General features: G+C 37.1%; 1 protein-coding gene across 2 annotated transcripts in view; it reads left to right on the top strand.

Moving 5' to 3' along the window:
* The first annotated feature begins 10,129 nt into the window (after positions 1-10,129).
* LOC135681246 (cyclin-dependent kinase 5 homolog) overlaps positions 10,130-14,828 on the top strand; it is a 29,953-nt gene continuing 25,254 nt past the window's right edge. Inside the window, exons 1-3 of one of the 2 annotated variants that reach the window (XM_065195611.2) lie at positions 10,130-11,427; positions 11,980-12,060; positions 13,067-13,098. In XM_065195611.2, coding sequence (XP_065051683.2) covers positions 11,376-11,427; positions 11,980-12,060; positions 13,067-13,098 — 165 coding nt within the window. In that variant the 5' untranslated portion in view covers positions 10,130-11,375. The remainder of the gene's footprint in view (positions 11,428-11,979; positions 12,061-13,066; positions 13,099-14,828) is intronic. The other variant, XM_065195612.2, reaches the window with a different exon arrangement.

Raw genomic sequence — 14,828 nt, forward strand, 5'->3', positions numbered from 1 at the left:
AACCATTGCTATGTTTACCAAATGTTCCACACTGAAGGACAGTTTAAAAGCTGCTCCATGCTCTTTATTACGAAGTTCTCATCCCCAATTTTTTCAATTCTACAGGGGCGGCGACAAGAAATTCAAAGTGAAGGGGCTCGAATTGATAACATTTTTAGACTGAAAAACCAACTTTTGAAAAACGCACTTAAATGCTTCACGGTATTTTATGCCTATGATTTTATGGGGTACTCGTTATATGTAGCGGTACGGCAGCGAGAGGTTGTCGGGGGCCTTAGGTATATCTAAAGGGGAGGCTTCCTTGCGAGCAGAAAGTTTCTGCAACCACGTCCTCTAGACTAGCTTAAAATACATTTGAGAATATTCCTTGCGGTCATTTTTTGCAAACATTTTGCTATTTTGAAGGCATAGTTTTTTACGCTCGATTAAGTCCAGTCTTAAACTGGAATTCGTTACTTTATTGGGCACCATACTGTAATAGAGCTAAAATAATGCCAGCCTAAGTATAGATTTATTTACCAATTACACTTTGTTTTGTTTACGTAGCTATTTTGTAATGTAGATTCTTAGAAAATCCTCCTTGTGTCTTGACAACCACGTAGCTGTAGGTGTCGGCTAGGGGGGGGGTGGGGCAAACTCGAGCAAGAACCATACCTGAGGGGGGCAGGCTTTAAAACAGGAAAACAGATATATAGCAAACAGATATATTTTGACAAAATCAAGGTCATGGAATTATAATTATGCCAAATTTTCAAAATATCATAGTCCAGGAATTAATTCCTGGAATTAGGTGTGGCTGTTGTCAAAATTTTCATTTGGGGAGGCCACAGCCCCCCTGCCCCCCCTGCAGCTACGTGGCTGTGTCTTGAACGTTCTGTTTTCTTTACACAGCACCACGCAGCATTACACTGCATTCCATTCTATTGTTGTAGGATTACCCCCTCATTAGGATTACATCGTGTTGTGTAGTCATTAGTTTATTTTGGGTAACATTTTTTGCTTGGTTATGCTTTTCTGGTAATTTCCTTGTACAAATAAACATACGCACTTAGTTAGATTTAGAGAGATTTGGAGCGAGATTTGCAAAAAAGTGAGGGGGGCTGGAGCCCCCAGCTTATGGAGGGAAGGCTAGGCCGATAATGCTGATGCAAAAGAGACAGTAAACTAATAATCATAGACAGTTACTCCCCAATCCAATCATAATAATTTTGTCTTAATTCTAAACCTTGTGAACTATAAACTTTATACGCAAGGGGCGCAACCAGAGCTCAACCATTGGTAATGACAGAAGCATAGTTAACGATTAACCTCATTTCATGAAATATTGCAAAGTGTTTATTATTTATAAGTTTAAGTTTGTAAAAAAACTTTCTCATTTTACAAATAAGCTCGAGGGTGGCCATTTTTGTGAGAACATGCAAAAATGGGGGTCACCGGCTTGCTGGGCCAATCTGTCATTGTGCGGGATTGGTTGCCTCCCCAACAAAAGGCTCAATCTATAGCATGAAAATACTTCAGATCATCTCCAGACCCAGCTACAATGCCTGCTGAAATTTCTTTGCGCTGTTTTTTTTTCGTTTATTTTCCCGAATACTTATCGACCTTGATTCTCCAAGAAAAATATGAAAGCGTACTCGAATAAACTTTCTCCTATTGTCAATCAACATTGTTCCTAGGGCTGGAGGGGGATGAATGAATTTGCCTTTGAAAACTGTCGTTAGTGTTCCAAAACTTGACAGTGATTGTAGCTCGAAAAGGTCTCATCATGCTGCCTTTTATTTTGTATTTCTGTTTGATATTTCATTCTTTTAAGGAGGGCTGCTTTGCAGCAGAAGCTTAAGCAATAACACTTAATTTTTTGTTAAAGTTTTACAGTAGTGTAGGGCTATAAGAAACCGTTCAGGAACGTTTGCATTTTGAAATCTATGGAGTGCTAGCATTTTGGAAATACCAACATTTACTAAGCATTTTGAGCTCATTTGCATTTTTTGATGACGTAATTTCATTTCGAAGCAACTCTTTGGACCCAGAATGGCTAGAGTTACACTATAAAGGATTGCTATCGTAGCGGTGCAGAGCGGAATAACTTTTACTCAGGAGTGATATTTAGGGTAGCAGTTTAATTACGAGCCCCTGCTCGCTCATAAGCCTGCATTCCTTTGCGTTTCTGGTACACAAAATCCACTAGATTTGTTTTTAGGGTGTTTTTGAATCTATTTGCTGTTGCCAGTTCGTTTTCAATAGCTATGCATAAAATGACGATTTAACAACTATGAAACTGAGAGGTAAATGATGGGGTTCGTTGGACGGATAGCGAGATTGTGTTGCTATCTGATGTGTTTAAGTGACCTCCATAAACCAAAATACCCGACGACCTTCTCACTTTATTTTTTGTCTGTTATGTAACTTCCCATAGTTATATTTATACTATATTTATAAATTTATACTAATAGAGTTCTTAAGTGTGACGTCATCGAAAACCTATTTTAAGAATTTTTGAATTTATACCACATAACATAAAAGATCACAATGAAATGCTTCCAAATATGCAAACTTAGCCAAATATGTCTAAAATCAGTTGAAATATTGCCAATTGAAGATTTGAAGTTATTTTTGCTCTGTTCATAAAGTCGCTCTGTTCATAAAGTCGCTCTGTTCATAAAGTCGCTCTGTTCATAAAGTCGCTCTGTTCATAAAGTCGCTCTGTTCATAAAGTCGCTCTGTTCATAAAGCTAAGGCTTTGGATAAATCCATGAGTGCATCCAGGGATGCCTGCACAAGATTAGGGCAGGAGGGGCAGTGTTGGTGCTGAGGGCAAATCGTAGAATTTTTCTACTAACATGATCGAGTATTCCTGGTTAGGGAGGGTGGTGTAACATAACAAAATATTAACATGCATATGTGAAAACTATACAGCTGAGTTGTTCTACCATCAATGATTCTAAACATAAAGAAAATGTTGACGAAAATATCCATACATAAGTGGGTATTAAATGGCCTTTTAATTATACACAATATTTGGATTTAAAAAACTCATGGCTGTTATAAATGGGCTCGTTGTAAAATTTTGATTGCAAATACCGTTTTATCCATCTTTGGTTTCTGGAGTACTTGCATTTGCATTTACGAAAAAATGCATTTTCCTGCAAACTGGAAGCATCAAAATTCGAAAGTATTTTCCTTCGGCGGCAACCATGGTTCAGCCACAGAAAGTAGTTATAGTTATATCCTGGGCTTGTTTCGATATACAGAACTAAAAGGTTGGGAGATCTGATATTATTATCATGTTAATTTTTTTGGAATCGACACAATGTATATTGGGGGATGGTATCAGCAGCTAAAGAATTTCAGGTAATTTTTTTCAATCAGGCAAATCCGTAGTAAACCCAAACATGGTCTGCCTCGCAACGGCCTTGAGCCATATTTTGAAGAAATCTTAAGGGTATTTTCCAGGATCTTCCATGAGTTTAGAGTGATGTTGTAAATATTTGGATGTATTTTCTGACCATCCCTAGAATGTCTTCTTTGAAATTTTTTTCAAACTTCACTAAACTCCTGAAAGATCTTACCGCCCCCTTCATACCCCCAAATTCCCTCAATAGTGACGTCCCTGGTTATCATTGTTGCGTAGTTTGATGATACAGCCGCTACAACCATGGATAGTAACTGTTGAATAGTAAATACTGTTGGATAGTGAATACTCTATCACGTCCTGCCAGTAATCGAATACACCCTCCCCCCTCATTTGGAGGTCTTTCGGTACGCCACAGATTGAAATATCGATAGATATAGATCAGCGTGCTTCTGAACTCTTGTACTTTTCTGCACATTTCCGAAACTTTGAAGGAAAATTTGGAGTCAGCTAAATGAGGGGCGCCATTTTGACCCTTCGCTTGTTTTTGACCCTTTGCCTGACCCTCTGACAATTTTCTTTCTATGTCTTTTCGTTACCATTGATGTACTATTGGATGCAGGAATCTTTGGTAACAATGGAAGATTTTTGAGGAAGTTTCTAATCAAGGAGAGCCATTTGTCGGGATTTGTTATTTTAGTTCGATGTAATTATATAATTTTTATTTGTTTTTTATATATATTCATGCACATTTGTCAAGCAGCCATCTATTTTGCGAAACTTTAAGAAAAGAATACATTTTGTATTTGTATCTACAAATGTCATCTGTTTCAAGGTATGGAAAATTTTACTTGTGGCTCAAGAAGTTCGAGATTCGACTACTTGAAGAACGACTTGTCATAACTTTTTAATGCAAAATCACTCAAATGTTGCAAACAAAAAGATACCTCGGGGTAAGTAATTTGTTATATTGGAGTGCCACAGGTTTCGTGCCTAGGGCCTCTTCTTTTTCTGATGTACATAAATGACCTCGGGGTAGGTTTTCCTGGCTTATCTAACTCCTTTACATTTGTATTAAAAATTTAGTTTATTGACGTCATAGAAGCTTTATAGACAGAAGCAGTAGCAATTATGAAACTGTTCACTAAAGAAAGACAGTTGGTTTACTTAATCTTTTGCTAAAGAAACATGCACGTTGTTATTTTGAGCTTTTTGTAATGATCAATGAAGGGTTACTTCATTGAAGTTAGGACCCAAAACATATGGTCCAACCATGAGTGCTGTCTCCGTGAGGACCTGAGCCCTCTGGCAATTCTTTAAGGGACTCAGCCACCCCTGGCAGTTTTTGGATGCAGAAAATATTTTCCGTAAACAACAAATCACAGCATATTTTGTTGACTCTAAGGATGAAAAATCAAAAAGGTGAAAGTCAAGGCTCTCCATTCCCAGGCCCTTTTTGACGCGTTTAATTGTAAATTCTAGTAGTCTGAACTTACCACGAGCCACCCCTGGGAAAACTAAATGTCAGTGCCTATGGGTCTAACCAAATTCATCATAATACGTCCTTTTTCAAGGGGCTATAAACCTGAATACAGATTAAAGAAAGGGTAATTATTCAGCCAAACCTTTTAGTAAACCTAGAAGAAAACCAGATTTGGATCTTTGTTCAGAGTAACTTTCTGCTGCGCTGTCAATTTTTAGAACAGTCTTGGTAACAAATACTCAGTCTTAATACAAAGATTAAAAGCGATTAATTCTAATAAATATGTAAAAATTACAATAATATATCGTGGGAAAGAAGCAGGTTTTCTTTCTTGCGCCTCTTGCTTCTTGGGTCATAGCATCTGTGGACGTCCAAATGAATACAAATGCTTTAGGACACAAGGGGACGAAGTGGCTTGAGGGCAGGGTGCCCGCGCTTTTTGGAAATTCGAAAGTTCTGGTATCATTTAGACTTAATTTATGCTCTGTTTTGGTATTCAAGATTTTCACTGGGACATTTAAACTACTTTCCCACCCTAGAATACACCTTGGATACCAAAGCCACAAAAAATGAGGACAGCAAAAAATGGGAGCTGCGGAGGCAAAGGAATGTGAAGAGGGAAAAGGAAAAACGTTCTACTTTCAAGTTAGGGGTCTGGAACACAGGTTGCAAGAAAGCAGGTATGCTATAACCAACAATTACCATGTTCCCAATCAAAATCTAAAACATTAACAAGAGATGCAAGCTGGTTATGGTATTAGAATTAGACGCCAAACTGTGTATTCAGTCTCTGGGAGTTTCAAAGGAATTCTGCTGTACAGAAGACGCATTAACAAACTTTCACAATGTCAGGAATGCAAGAATGTTCTAGAATAGAAATTTCCCATGTGGATAGGTATCTTCACTAGGAGGTGTTCAGAAGAAAGAGTAGCAAAGGACATGTACATGCGTATATAATGCAAGAATGATATCAGATTCAGCATTCTGATGGCCATCAAGGGTTGTAGCATCAGAAATTGCTGCACAGTTTGACATAAGTAATGAATTTCAACGAATACAGCAGCAAAATTTGATCTGCAATACTTCAGTGCAACAGGTCATCAAGAATTTCTTAACGCAATTTCTCTGCACATCCTGATAAATGCTTTGGTACCCCAAAGACCAGTTGTACATAATTTCCTAACTGAAAAACTCACGAAGCAATCAGCTGCAATTTTCTAAATGGAAACAAGGGACGTTTTTAAAATATTAAAATAGGGGCAATTGTTTCATTATTTCCAGGGTCATTTTTTGTTTTAATGAATAAAATCATTTTTGCCTTTTTATAAGATCAAAGACTGTTTTTTTATCCAGCGCCCCCTCAGACGGCTACCAGGCTTGGACTTTCTAATGCTTGAAACATGACTTCCTTGGTTCCAAATTGACAGCAACGCAACCAAGATTGGTCTTTTCTTGGCAGTGATACTGCTACTCTTTCGAAACTAAAGCACTTTTCGTCCGACACTTTTCCAGTGGCGGCGCCAGCCTGGGATAAGTGGGGGGGGGGGACAAAAGGTGTGTCAGGGACAACGCCCTTTTGGGCCACGCCCCTTTCCCCTGTTTGAAACTTTTTCTTCCGGAGGAAACACCTGTTGTCTCCCAAGAAATGTAATTTACATGAGACGATCTAGATAACGTACATACCTCCCCCCCCCCCCCACCTGAAGTTTTCTCATCAGGTTTGCAAGAATCTCAAGGACCAACTTTCTGAAAAAGTGGGGGGGGGGGACTAGTCCTATCCATTCCTCCTCGTGGCTCCGCCACTGCACCCTTCACAGTATAATTCAATTCAGCTAAATTCAATTCAATTGAAAATCGTCATTCACTAATGTAAAATTGTAGTTTTCAGCTAACATGCACAAATATGTAAGATCAATGTAATGAACATGTTGTTTAGGGTATTGAGAAGAACCATCGTACGATTACCATATCCAATGCCCTATGTATCTTAATAACGTGATACAATATAAGGATTCGTTCATAAAAATGTTGAGATGAAAATTCAATGGAAAGGTATTTTTTTAACTAAATGGGAAAAACAAAATTTTATCATTTTAGAAGTTAAGAAAAAATAGAATAAAGAAAGAGAATGAAAAAGAGGGACACTGAAATTTTAATTTTATCAGGCAAGGTAAAGGGATAAAATTCTTCAGATGTAAATTTACATCAGAGTAGCTTTTTAGCACAAATGTTTTGAAATGCTTGTTAAACAATTTCTTATGGATTTTGAACGGATTTCAATGGGTATATTTTTAAGTTCCAAATTTTGATACTTTTTTAAGAAATATAATTTTGCTTGGCGTTTGTTCTGGCTATGGGGGAAAAGAGGTTTGTTACTGGCTTTCGAGTTTCATATTTATGTATGGAGACGGTGTTTTGGAACAAATTTGTAAATTAATCTGAGCTGTTCATTATTGTAAATTTCATGCATATATTTTGCACACTCAAGTATCCACAAAATGCAACAATTTCGAATATTGAGTTTGACTTAGTTTCAGTTCATTCAAAACACATAACTCTAATTACCTTTTCTTATAATCATCGGATAATTACCGAATGTAAGAGCTTGGTGGGTTCATTGATTTTAACCAATCAGCGACCGCTAACCACTCACCTAGTCGAAGAGTCCAAGAGAGTGAGAGAGAAAACGAACTCTTGCTGTCTATACAAGTCGGGATCCTTTGTTTTGATTTAAACAGATTCCAAAACTCCTCAATGAAAAGACGACCATGCCTATACAATTATTCTCTCGTCCATCAAAAATAAACATGCCCTCTTTATGCCATTTGTGTACTTCATGACGCAAATATTGAGCAGCATCAGTTGAATCAAAGAGAATTTTTGTTTGTTTTAATGCAGCGTTTTCGGCCTCAATACCTGCATGATTTTTTACAGAGTAAATCCAATTTGAAAGCATCTTTTTACACGCAGCATTGCAGGTACGCGTATAATTCAAGTTCATATGTATGCTTTTATTTGACACTTTTTGAAATTCATTAACTTTTCATTTGTATTTAGGGAACAAACTGATCTGATGATTCCGTGGTGATTTTGTATTTATATCAATTAATTAAAGTTCTGTCTTTTTTTGAGAAAATGTCCAGTGATCTTGCCAATATTTAAAGGCAACTGTTGTTGAGGTGAAAAGAGGATAGAGTGGCCTAATAAAGCGACAAGGGCAAGACAGTAGTGTAAAGTATACAGAGAAAGGGTTCAGGATCGGGAAATAGTCAAATATCGATTTTAAAATTCACTTGCTAGGGGTGTTTCATGTGCACCGAAAGCATGGTTAGTCACGCTTGTATATAGAAGAAAATCATAAGAAAATTACTTAAGCCATATTCCAGGCCACACCTAATTTGCGTAATTATTGGTCACAAGCCAAATTTTGCGTGTCAAACACTGAAATCATACGCTTATAAACGATGTTTTGAAGAAATTATTGTCAAATCTTTTTAGAAGAGAGATCAGCTGAATATGCCACTAACGTCTAAATTCTTAAATTAGAAGAATGCGTTAAGAAACACTATATGAATTGAAATTATGACTTATCAATTTGATGTAATTGATTAAGGATTATCTTAAATATTTTCTTTATACTTCTAATCTTCATATATCTTCAGCTCAAATTCTTTTTTACTTTGTTAAGACTAAAGATCACAAAGAGCGTTGTTGAGGATTGTAGAGAAACTTCAAGGATTTTGGTAAGCTGCCAGTAAAACCACGGCATTATCCTGCCTTTGGGACGTCCTTTTTCATTTCAACCGCTCAAAAATGTATGAGGATTCCTATAAGATACGCCCCTTGTGAATTTGGCGATTAGGAATCTAGGTGTAAAAGTCTTACAAAAGATAGTCAGCTTACCCTGTTTGTATTCCTATACAAATAAACCCTAACCCAAAACTAATGAGAAAACCAAAGCTGCTAAACTCAAAGAGAGAATGCTAACACGTTTATATTATCTAACAATTAGCAGTGCCGCAGTGTGACCTTTCTCGCTTAGGAGGGGGGGGGGGGTCAATTAGCAATGCCGTAGTGTGATCTTTCTCGCTTGGGGGGAGGGTGTAAGAGATGCAAAACCATATTTTACCGACAGAAATTCTTTTGTTACATTTGGCATAAAAATCATTTTGCTATATATGTAATTCTACTGACGAGTTCTCTGAAAGTTGGGGGGGGGGGGTGTGACAACCCCACACACCCCGCACACTGCGCCCCTGACAATTAGCTGAAGCCTTAAAAGTTTCATACTTACTCAGGGCCCCTCCCACATCCCCTGTAGTGACGGCCCTGTACTTACTCGACAAATGTTGAAAGTGGCCAAAATTGAGCCATTCGAGCTGTGAGGCAAGTTCAGTAAATTGTCTACGTTTAATATTTGGGCACCCTTTACCTTTCAACATTTGGGCACCTATTTTTGAGTATGATGTCAAATTTTTTGCGAGGGATGACCATAGCCTGTGCTCCTAACTTGAAAGAAGAGGGTCTGTGTAACCGAGAGACAAATCGCGTACGAGGATTGAATGGAATTATTCGCATAATTATCATAGATCTGTGTCATTATGCAAGAAGAAGCGGTCATATTGCAAGAGACGGTCGTGGCCGTACGATATGAATTATTTGTTGGGACAAAGATTCGAGGATACTGCTGAGCTATTCATTTTTGAAAACTCCGTTGTGACCAAAACCACAAAAATGCAGCATTGAAGGGGTTGTTGGACCAATGTGATTGGAGGGGGGGGGGGGGGGGTGAATCTACAATAGGAGTCGAAATAGAATTTACTTGGAAATCATTCGAGTTGATTTGCATCGGATAGAGCGTTCAGTTTAGGTAGAAGATTGGTATTTACTAGCTAGAATGTGGAGGTGGATTTTTTTGTTTAAATGGGTTAAGATCTCGACTCTCGTGGTAAATACGACGGCGAAAAACATGATTGTCGGAGTACATAAGACAGACAAGATGCTTTGCCTTCAAGCAGCAGAAAATGGCCTCTACATTTAGAAAATTTTCAGACAGTGAAAATCTCTAATTATTTATGAAACATTTAACATATGTTCAGATAAGGTTGCCCACCAAAATGTTGTTTGAAATTTTGAAATTCTGGTGTTTAAAATTGATTTTGTAACGTCTGTTAACTTATCAACAACAAAGTGTGTGTTTTGATACAAAGTCATCTTCCGGTTTTGAATTGTTTCGCGCTGGGCAACAATTTTCTAGGCGTCCAAGTCTTTCAGGCGTCATTGTGAAATGGTCTAACTTCGAATATGAATAAATAGAAACTTTGAATACGCACTCATTTCTTTTCGCTATTTGAATGCGTAAACTGTCACAGAAAACCACGCTCTGTTTACGCCATTGCTCATTTTGGTCATGTAGATGCCGCAAATTTTACGCATAATTAATTTTCCCAGAGATCCTGCGAAAACGCTTGTACACGAGTTTGTTCTCGGTTACACAAACCCTCTACTTTCAGATTAGAGGGCTGAGACACAGGCTAGATGACCATTTCTCCCGAATTCCACATCATTTCCGCTTCTGATCGTTGACGTAGTTGTTGTACCCATTTCTTTCTATGAAAAAGGTCAATGTTATTAAAACTATTAAAGAGACAAACTTGGCTTGAGAGTGTTATTTTTAAATTTAAAGAAGAATGAAATTGCTATGCCTTGAAAGACTAGGCTTCATCAACCTTTTGCTAAACTGTGCCAGTTAAAAAAATAAACATATGCGCTTGTGCACACTATATTGAGATATGATCTTTTGTGTGGAATTAAATCATCGATAGCTGGGCCAAAGATCCTTAAAGTTTTCGCTTGTAAAACAATTTTTTCAGTTGAAAAACATATATAAATAAAGCAAAATCTCAAGAATATAAGAAATGTGTGTCTTGTTTATAGGAGAGTAAGGTTCACCAAAAAACTGGCTGGGTGCAACTTCAATAATTTAATAAACGCATTAATAAGAGCTTTCGACTGCTGAATACGGGCGGCTGAATTTTTTTGAAAATCTATCATCAGAAATCTGAGGGTTTCCGCATGCTCAATGTAAGCTAAAAAAATTTAAGGAGGATCTTGATTTAGCTATGAAGAAATTAGCTGAGCTTCTTTTATTGTGCATTATTGTCTTTTTTCCGTACATTTCCCAAGAGTACCACAAGGCTCTGTCTTCGCGCTTTCTCTACTTGCAAAATGGCTGTGGCCTCTACTTAAAGATTTGCAACCTCTTTTTCGTTCTATCACATGTTGTCAACAGTATTGAAAACAAATTCATTACAAAGACAATCGTTGAAGCTGAAAAAGTCATTAGCAAGCCAAAAGAAATGACCATAGATTAAAAGCTAATTATATTCGTCTATGATATAGTGAAAACAATAAGAAAGTTTTCGCGGCACCAGAATTCTGTTCGTAATCTGAGAAGAAAGTGAAGAAGTTGTTGCTGAAGACTGCAAATGATCAAAGAAAACACAACTCAGGTGATTGTTCTGCAATCTAAAAGCGCACATGGCTTCTCCTCAGGAAAATGGTGTGGAAAGCAGCTGCAGAGTGATCAGCGGTATGCAAAATCTAATTGAGAGAATAGATGATTTAACACGTTGTCGCTGTGTTTTGTTAGGCTGCACGCAGTTGCAAAAGACGTCTGTCAGTGGCTTTTTTCATTGCGCTGCCTTGGACGAAAGGAAACCTCCAAGTAGGCTTTTGTGCCATCAGAATTTGTAGGTAGCAGAGCTACTGATGCCAACCCAACCATTTTTGTATTGCTTTCGCTGGTCTGCGAACTATATCTTGCAGAAATCATAGCTAATGGTGCATAATTAAGGTCCCATTGGAGAAAAAGAATGCTATCATCACGTCAACCCTCAAAACATTGTTTTTATTGAATCAAGGATGTTCCCCATATGACTCATTCAAAAAAAATAATCCATCTAATGAAAAATATTCCTTTCTTAAACTTCCTTGAAAATATTAGTCTACTAGTTTTTGTAGTGAACAACTTTTTTTGCAATTATAAAAGAGTTAAAAAGAAATCCTAATAGAGAGTCAGATAAAAGAGTCTCTATAGAGAATAACATTGATAATAAAAAGTGATTTTACAATGTGATTACAGGTGAAAAGACACAAAATGGAGAGCCAAAAAATAAAACATCAAGAGTGAGAAGGCTCTCAAAGAGGCTTTCAGCTTACTTTTGTGAGTATGAGTTAATTTGGAACTTATTTTATAAACCCTGAAAATCTTAGAAACTGAACTATTGCTCCAATAAAACCCCTTGGCAAAGAATGTGGATGTATTGTTAGAGCTGCAACACATCATTCGTGATATGTGTAAATATATAGTTATACCAGATTGAGCTGTCTTTTCTGACTTAACTGTGCTCAATGTGTATTAGCACAGAGCAATTGATATAGTAGAAAATAGGCTAAAAATTAGTCATGTTCTCTGTTACTCTGAGTTCTGTGCTTGTGCACTCGGAATGTATCTGTTTATTATAGTCTGATTATAGTCTGTCTTATGAGTGTGCAAGCACAAAACTCTGAGTAACAGAGAACATGTCTAATTGTTTGCCTATCCTCTACTTTACTAATATATAATGATATATTTCACTAGCGACCAAACGCTACAAGATGAAAATATGATGTATTTGAATCTTCTGGTCTCTTTTATCAAATCTGAAAGGCCTTATACCAGGTAGATTGAAGACCTGAAAGAAATAGGCAACACCCTTTTTAGAGCTGCAACACACCACTTGTGATAGGTATACTATATTATACTTCATCAGTGACCAATTTAGAATATACATCTGCATGTGAAGCTTCTGGTTCCTTTGTAATATTATGAAAACTGAAAGGCTTAATGCAAAGTACTTGCACCCTAAAAAGTGAATTTTTAAATATAAAGACATCTGTGGCAAGACTACGCTAGCTAAAGGGTTCTGTTGAATATAGTTTATTCTCTAAAAAGATTCAGTAACAGCTCTGCATTATCTGTTCACCATTTCCTTTATACAGAATTTTTCAGGGTAACTCATCTGCAGTAGCAAATCTTCAAATCACAGGGAGAAAGGGTTTTTAAAGATTCAGTATAGTTTTTTTGCTTTGGTATGAAGAATAGTACAGTAGTTAGTTTTAGTACTGAGTTTCAAGCTTAATGCAATCATCAGACAGCTGTAGAATATAAGTCTTAAATTTTATTTCAGCCTCCTTAACATTCACTGAAGAGTCCAATGAGGTATGTTGATTGACTTACCAGTTAAATTCTTAAGTTTGACATCATAAAATAATTAGTTTTAGAAGTTTGACTTTAGTTACTTAGTGAATTTAGACAATATAATGTAATTAAAGAAAACCACAAAAATGTATATAAATGTGCAAAACCAGTTAAATTTATTAAAAAATGGGTGGGATATAGACATTTAAAGATTTTGAGTTTGCTAACAGATTACTGTTATTTTGGCCGGGTTTGTTTAAGTTATGAGCAGAGACAGAGACCACAGGGATTTGATGGGGAAAGAGTATGTACCCATGTGGCCATACCTTAGCCATTTGTAACATGTTAATTCATTTATATAAAGATATTCCATGATGCTCAGTCAGTTTATGTTTTCCGAACTGAAAAAATCAGAAAAGGGTTTTTGTGAGGCCATTCTGTAAGAACTCTCTTTTATTTTTACTCCATGATTTTTTGCAGTTTAATGACTTCCTTTTGTAGGCTTGTTTAAATCTAGATTTGTGAATTGTTGAAACTACTTATTATACACATATTAATACATGGGGCAAAACTACTTATTATCTGATACTAAAAGCCGAGGGGCAAATCACTCGAAGAAAATATCGTACACCTTTAGTGAAAATCCTATTGTTTTATCTGAAAATCCCCAGAAATCCTTTCGTTTTAGGTAAAATCTTGTACGCTATTTGCAAGAGTGAATTGCCCTTTGCTAAAAGGTGCCTGTTATGCACATTTTGTTACCTTATTCAGTTGTTGCAAAAGCATGTGATAAGAAGAAAAATAAATTCATTTTTTCTGCATCTGGGGCAAGTATGATATTTCTACCACCCCCCCCCCCCCTCTGGTCGAGTCAGTCCACTCCTTTTACATAAAATTTCCACTGCTACCCCTGAGGGAAGACCTCTTTCACATAACTATACTGCCACTTCCTGTATTATCATTTCGAGACAGTCTTCTTCCAAGTTTGAAACATGAGGTCCTTTTACATTTTCTTAGGACCAAGTCCCCAAACCCTTTCAGAGGGGCAGACAGGCATCACATTCCAAAGGATGCTGATGCTTTGGTTACACAGGCTTGTACTGTGGGACTTAAGCAATGCATGTACCGCATAAAGGGTCCCTGAATGCAAATTAGAGGTTGGCTTGAGGCATGGTAGCATTTCAGGATCCCTTGCCTGTCAGCCTCTGATCCTATCTTTATAGTCCTTGAACAACCTCAACCCTTTACAGTCATGAAGAGCATTCCTGTCTCTGTGTTCTGTGCTTCTTCCTTGAATGTTTTGATGTGTGACTGCCCCAAGAAACTCTTACCTGTTCTCTTCATCTACCACCTTCTGTGCCCCTCTTGTGTTCCTCTCGTGTTTGAGCCATATAATTACACAAATGGTTATATTCAGAGTCACTTTTTCAGTAAAAAAGCTGAAACTGATCATTTGAACATAATTGATTACCAATAAACCTCAAATTATTTCTGAAAGCCAAGATTCGAGACCAATCTTCTTCTCCAGAAAGTCTGACAAGAATCGACTGGAGTCTAATGTTGATCCAAATTTTTTTCAATCCTTCCTAAGGCATCATATGTATGTGCATCTATGACTTTTGTGCACAACAAACCATATTTTGTACATGAAGTTACTTTTGCAAAATTTTCCAAACACTTGATCCCATTTATTTCATTATAATACAGGGCTCATGCAACCGATTCGGCATTTTTTCCTATAGGCCGAATTC

Source organism: Rhopilema esculentum, chromosome 12, assembly GCF_057945365.1.
Source record: "Rhopilema esculentum isolate cy_ngs chromosome 12, ASM5794536v1, whole genome shotgun sequence".
Classification (NCBI taxonomy): Eukaryota; Metazoa; Cnidaria; class Scyphozoa; order Rhizostomeae; family Rhizostomatidae; genus Rhopilema; species Rhopilema esculentum.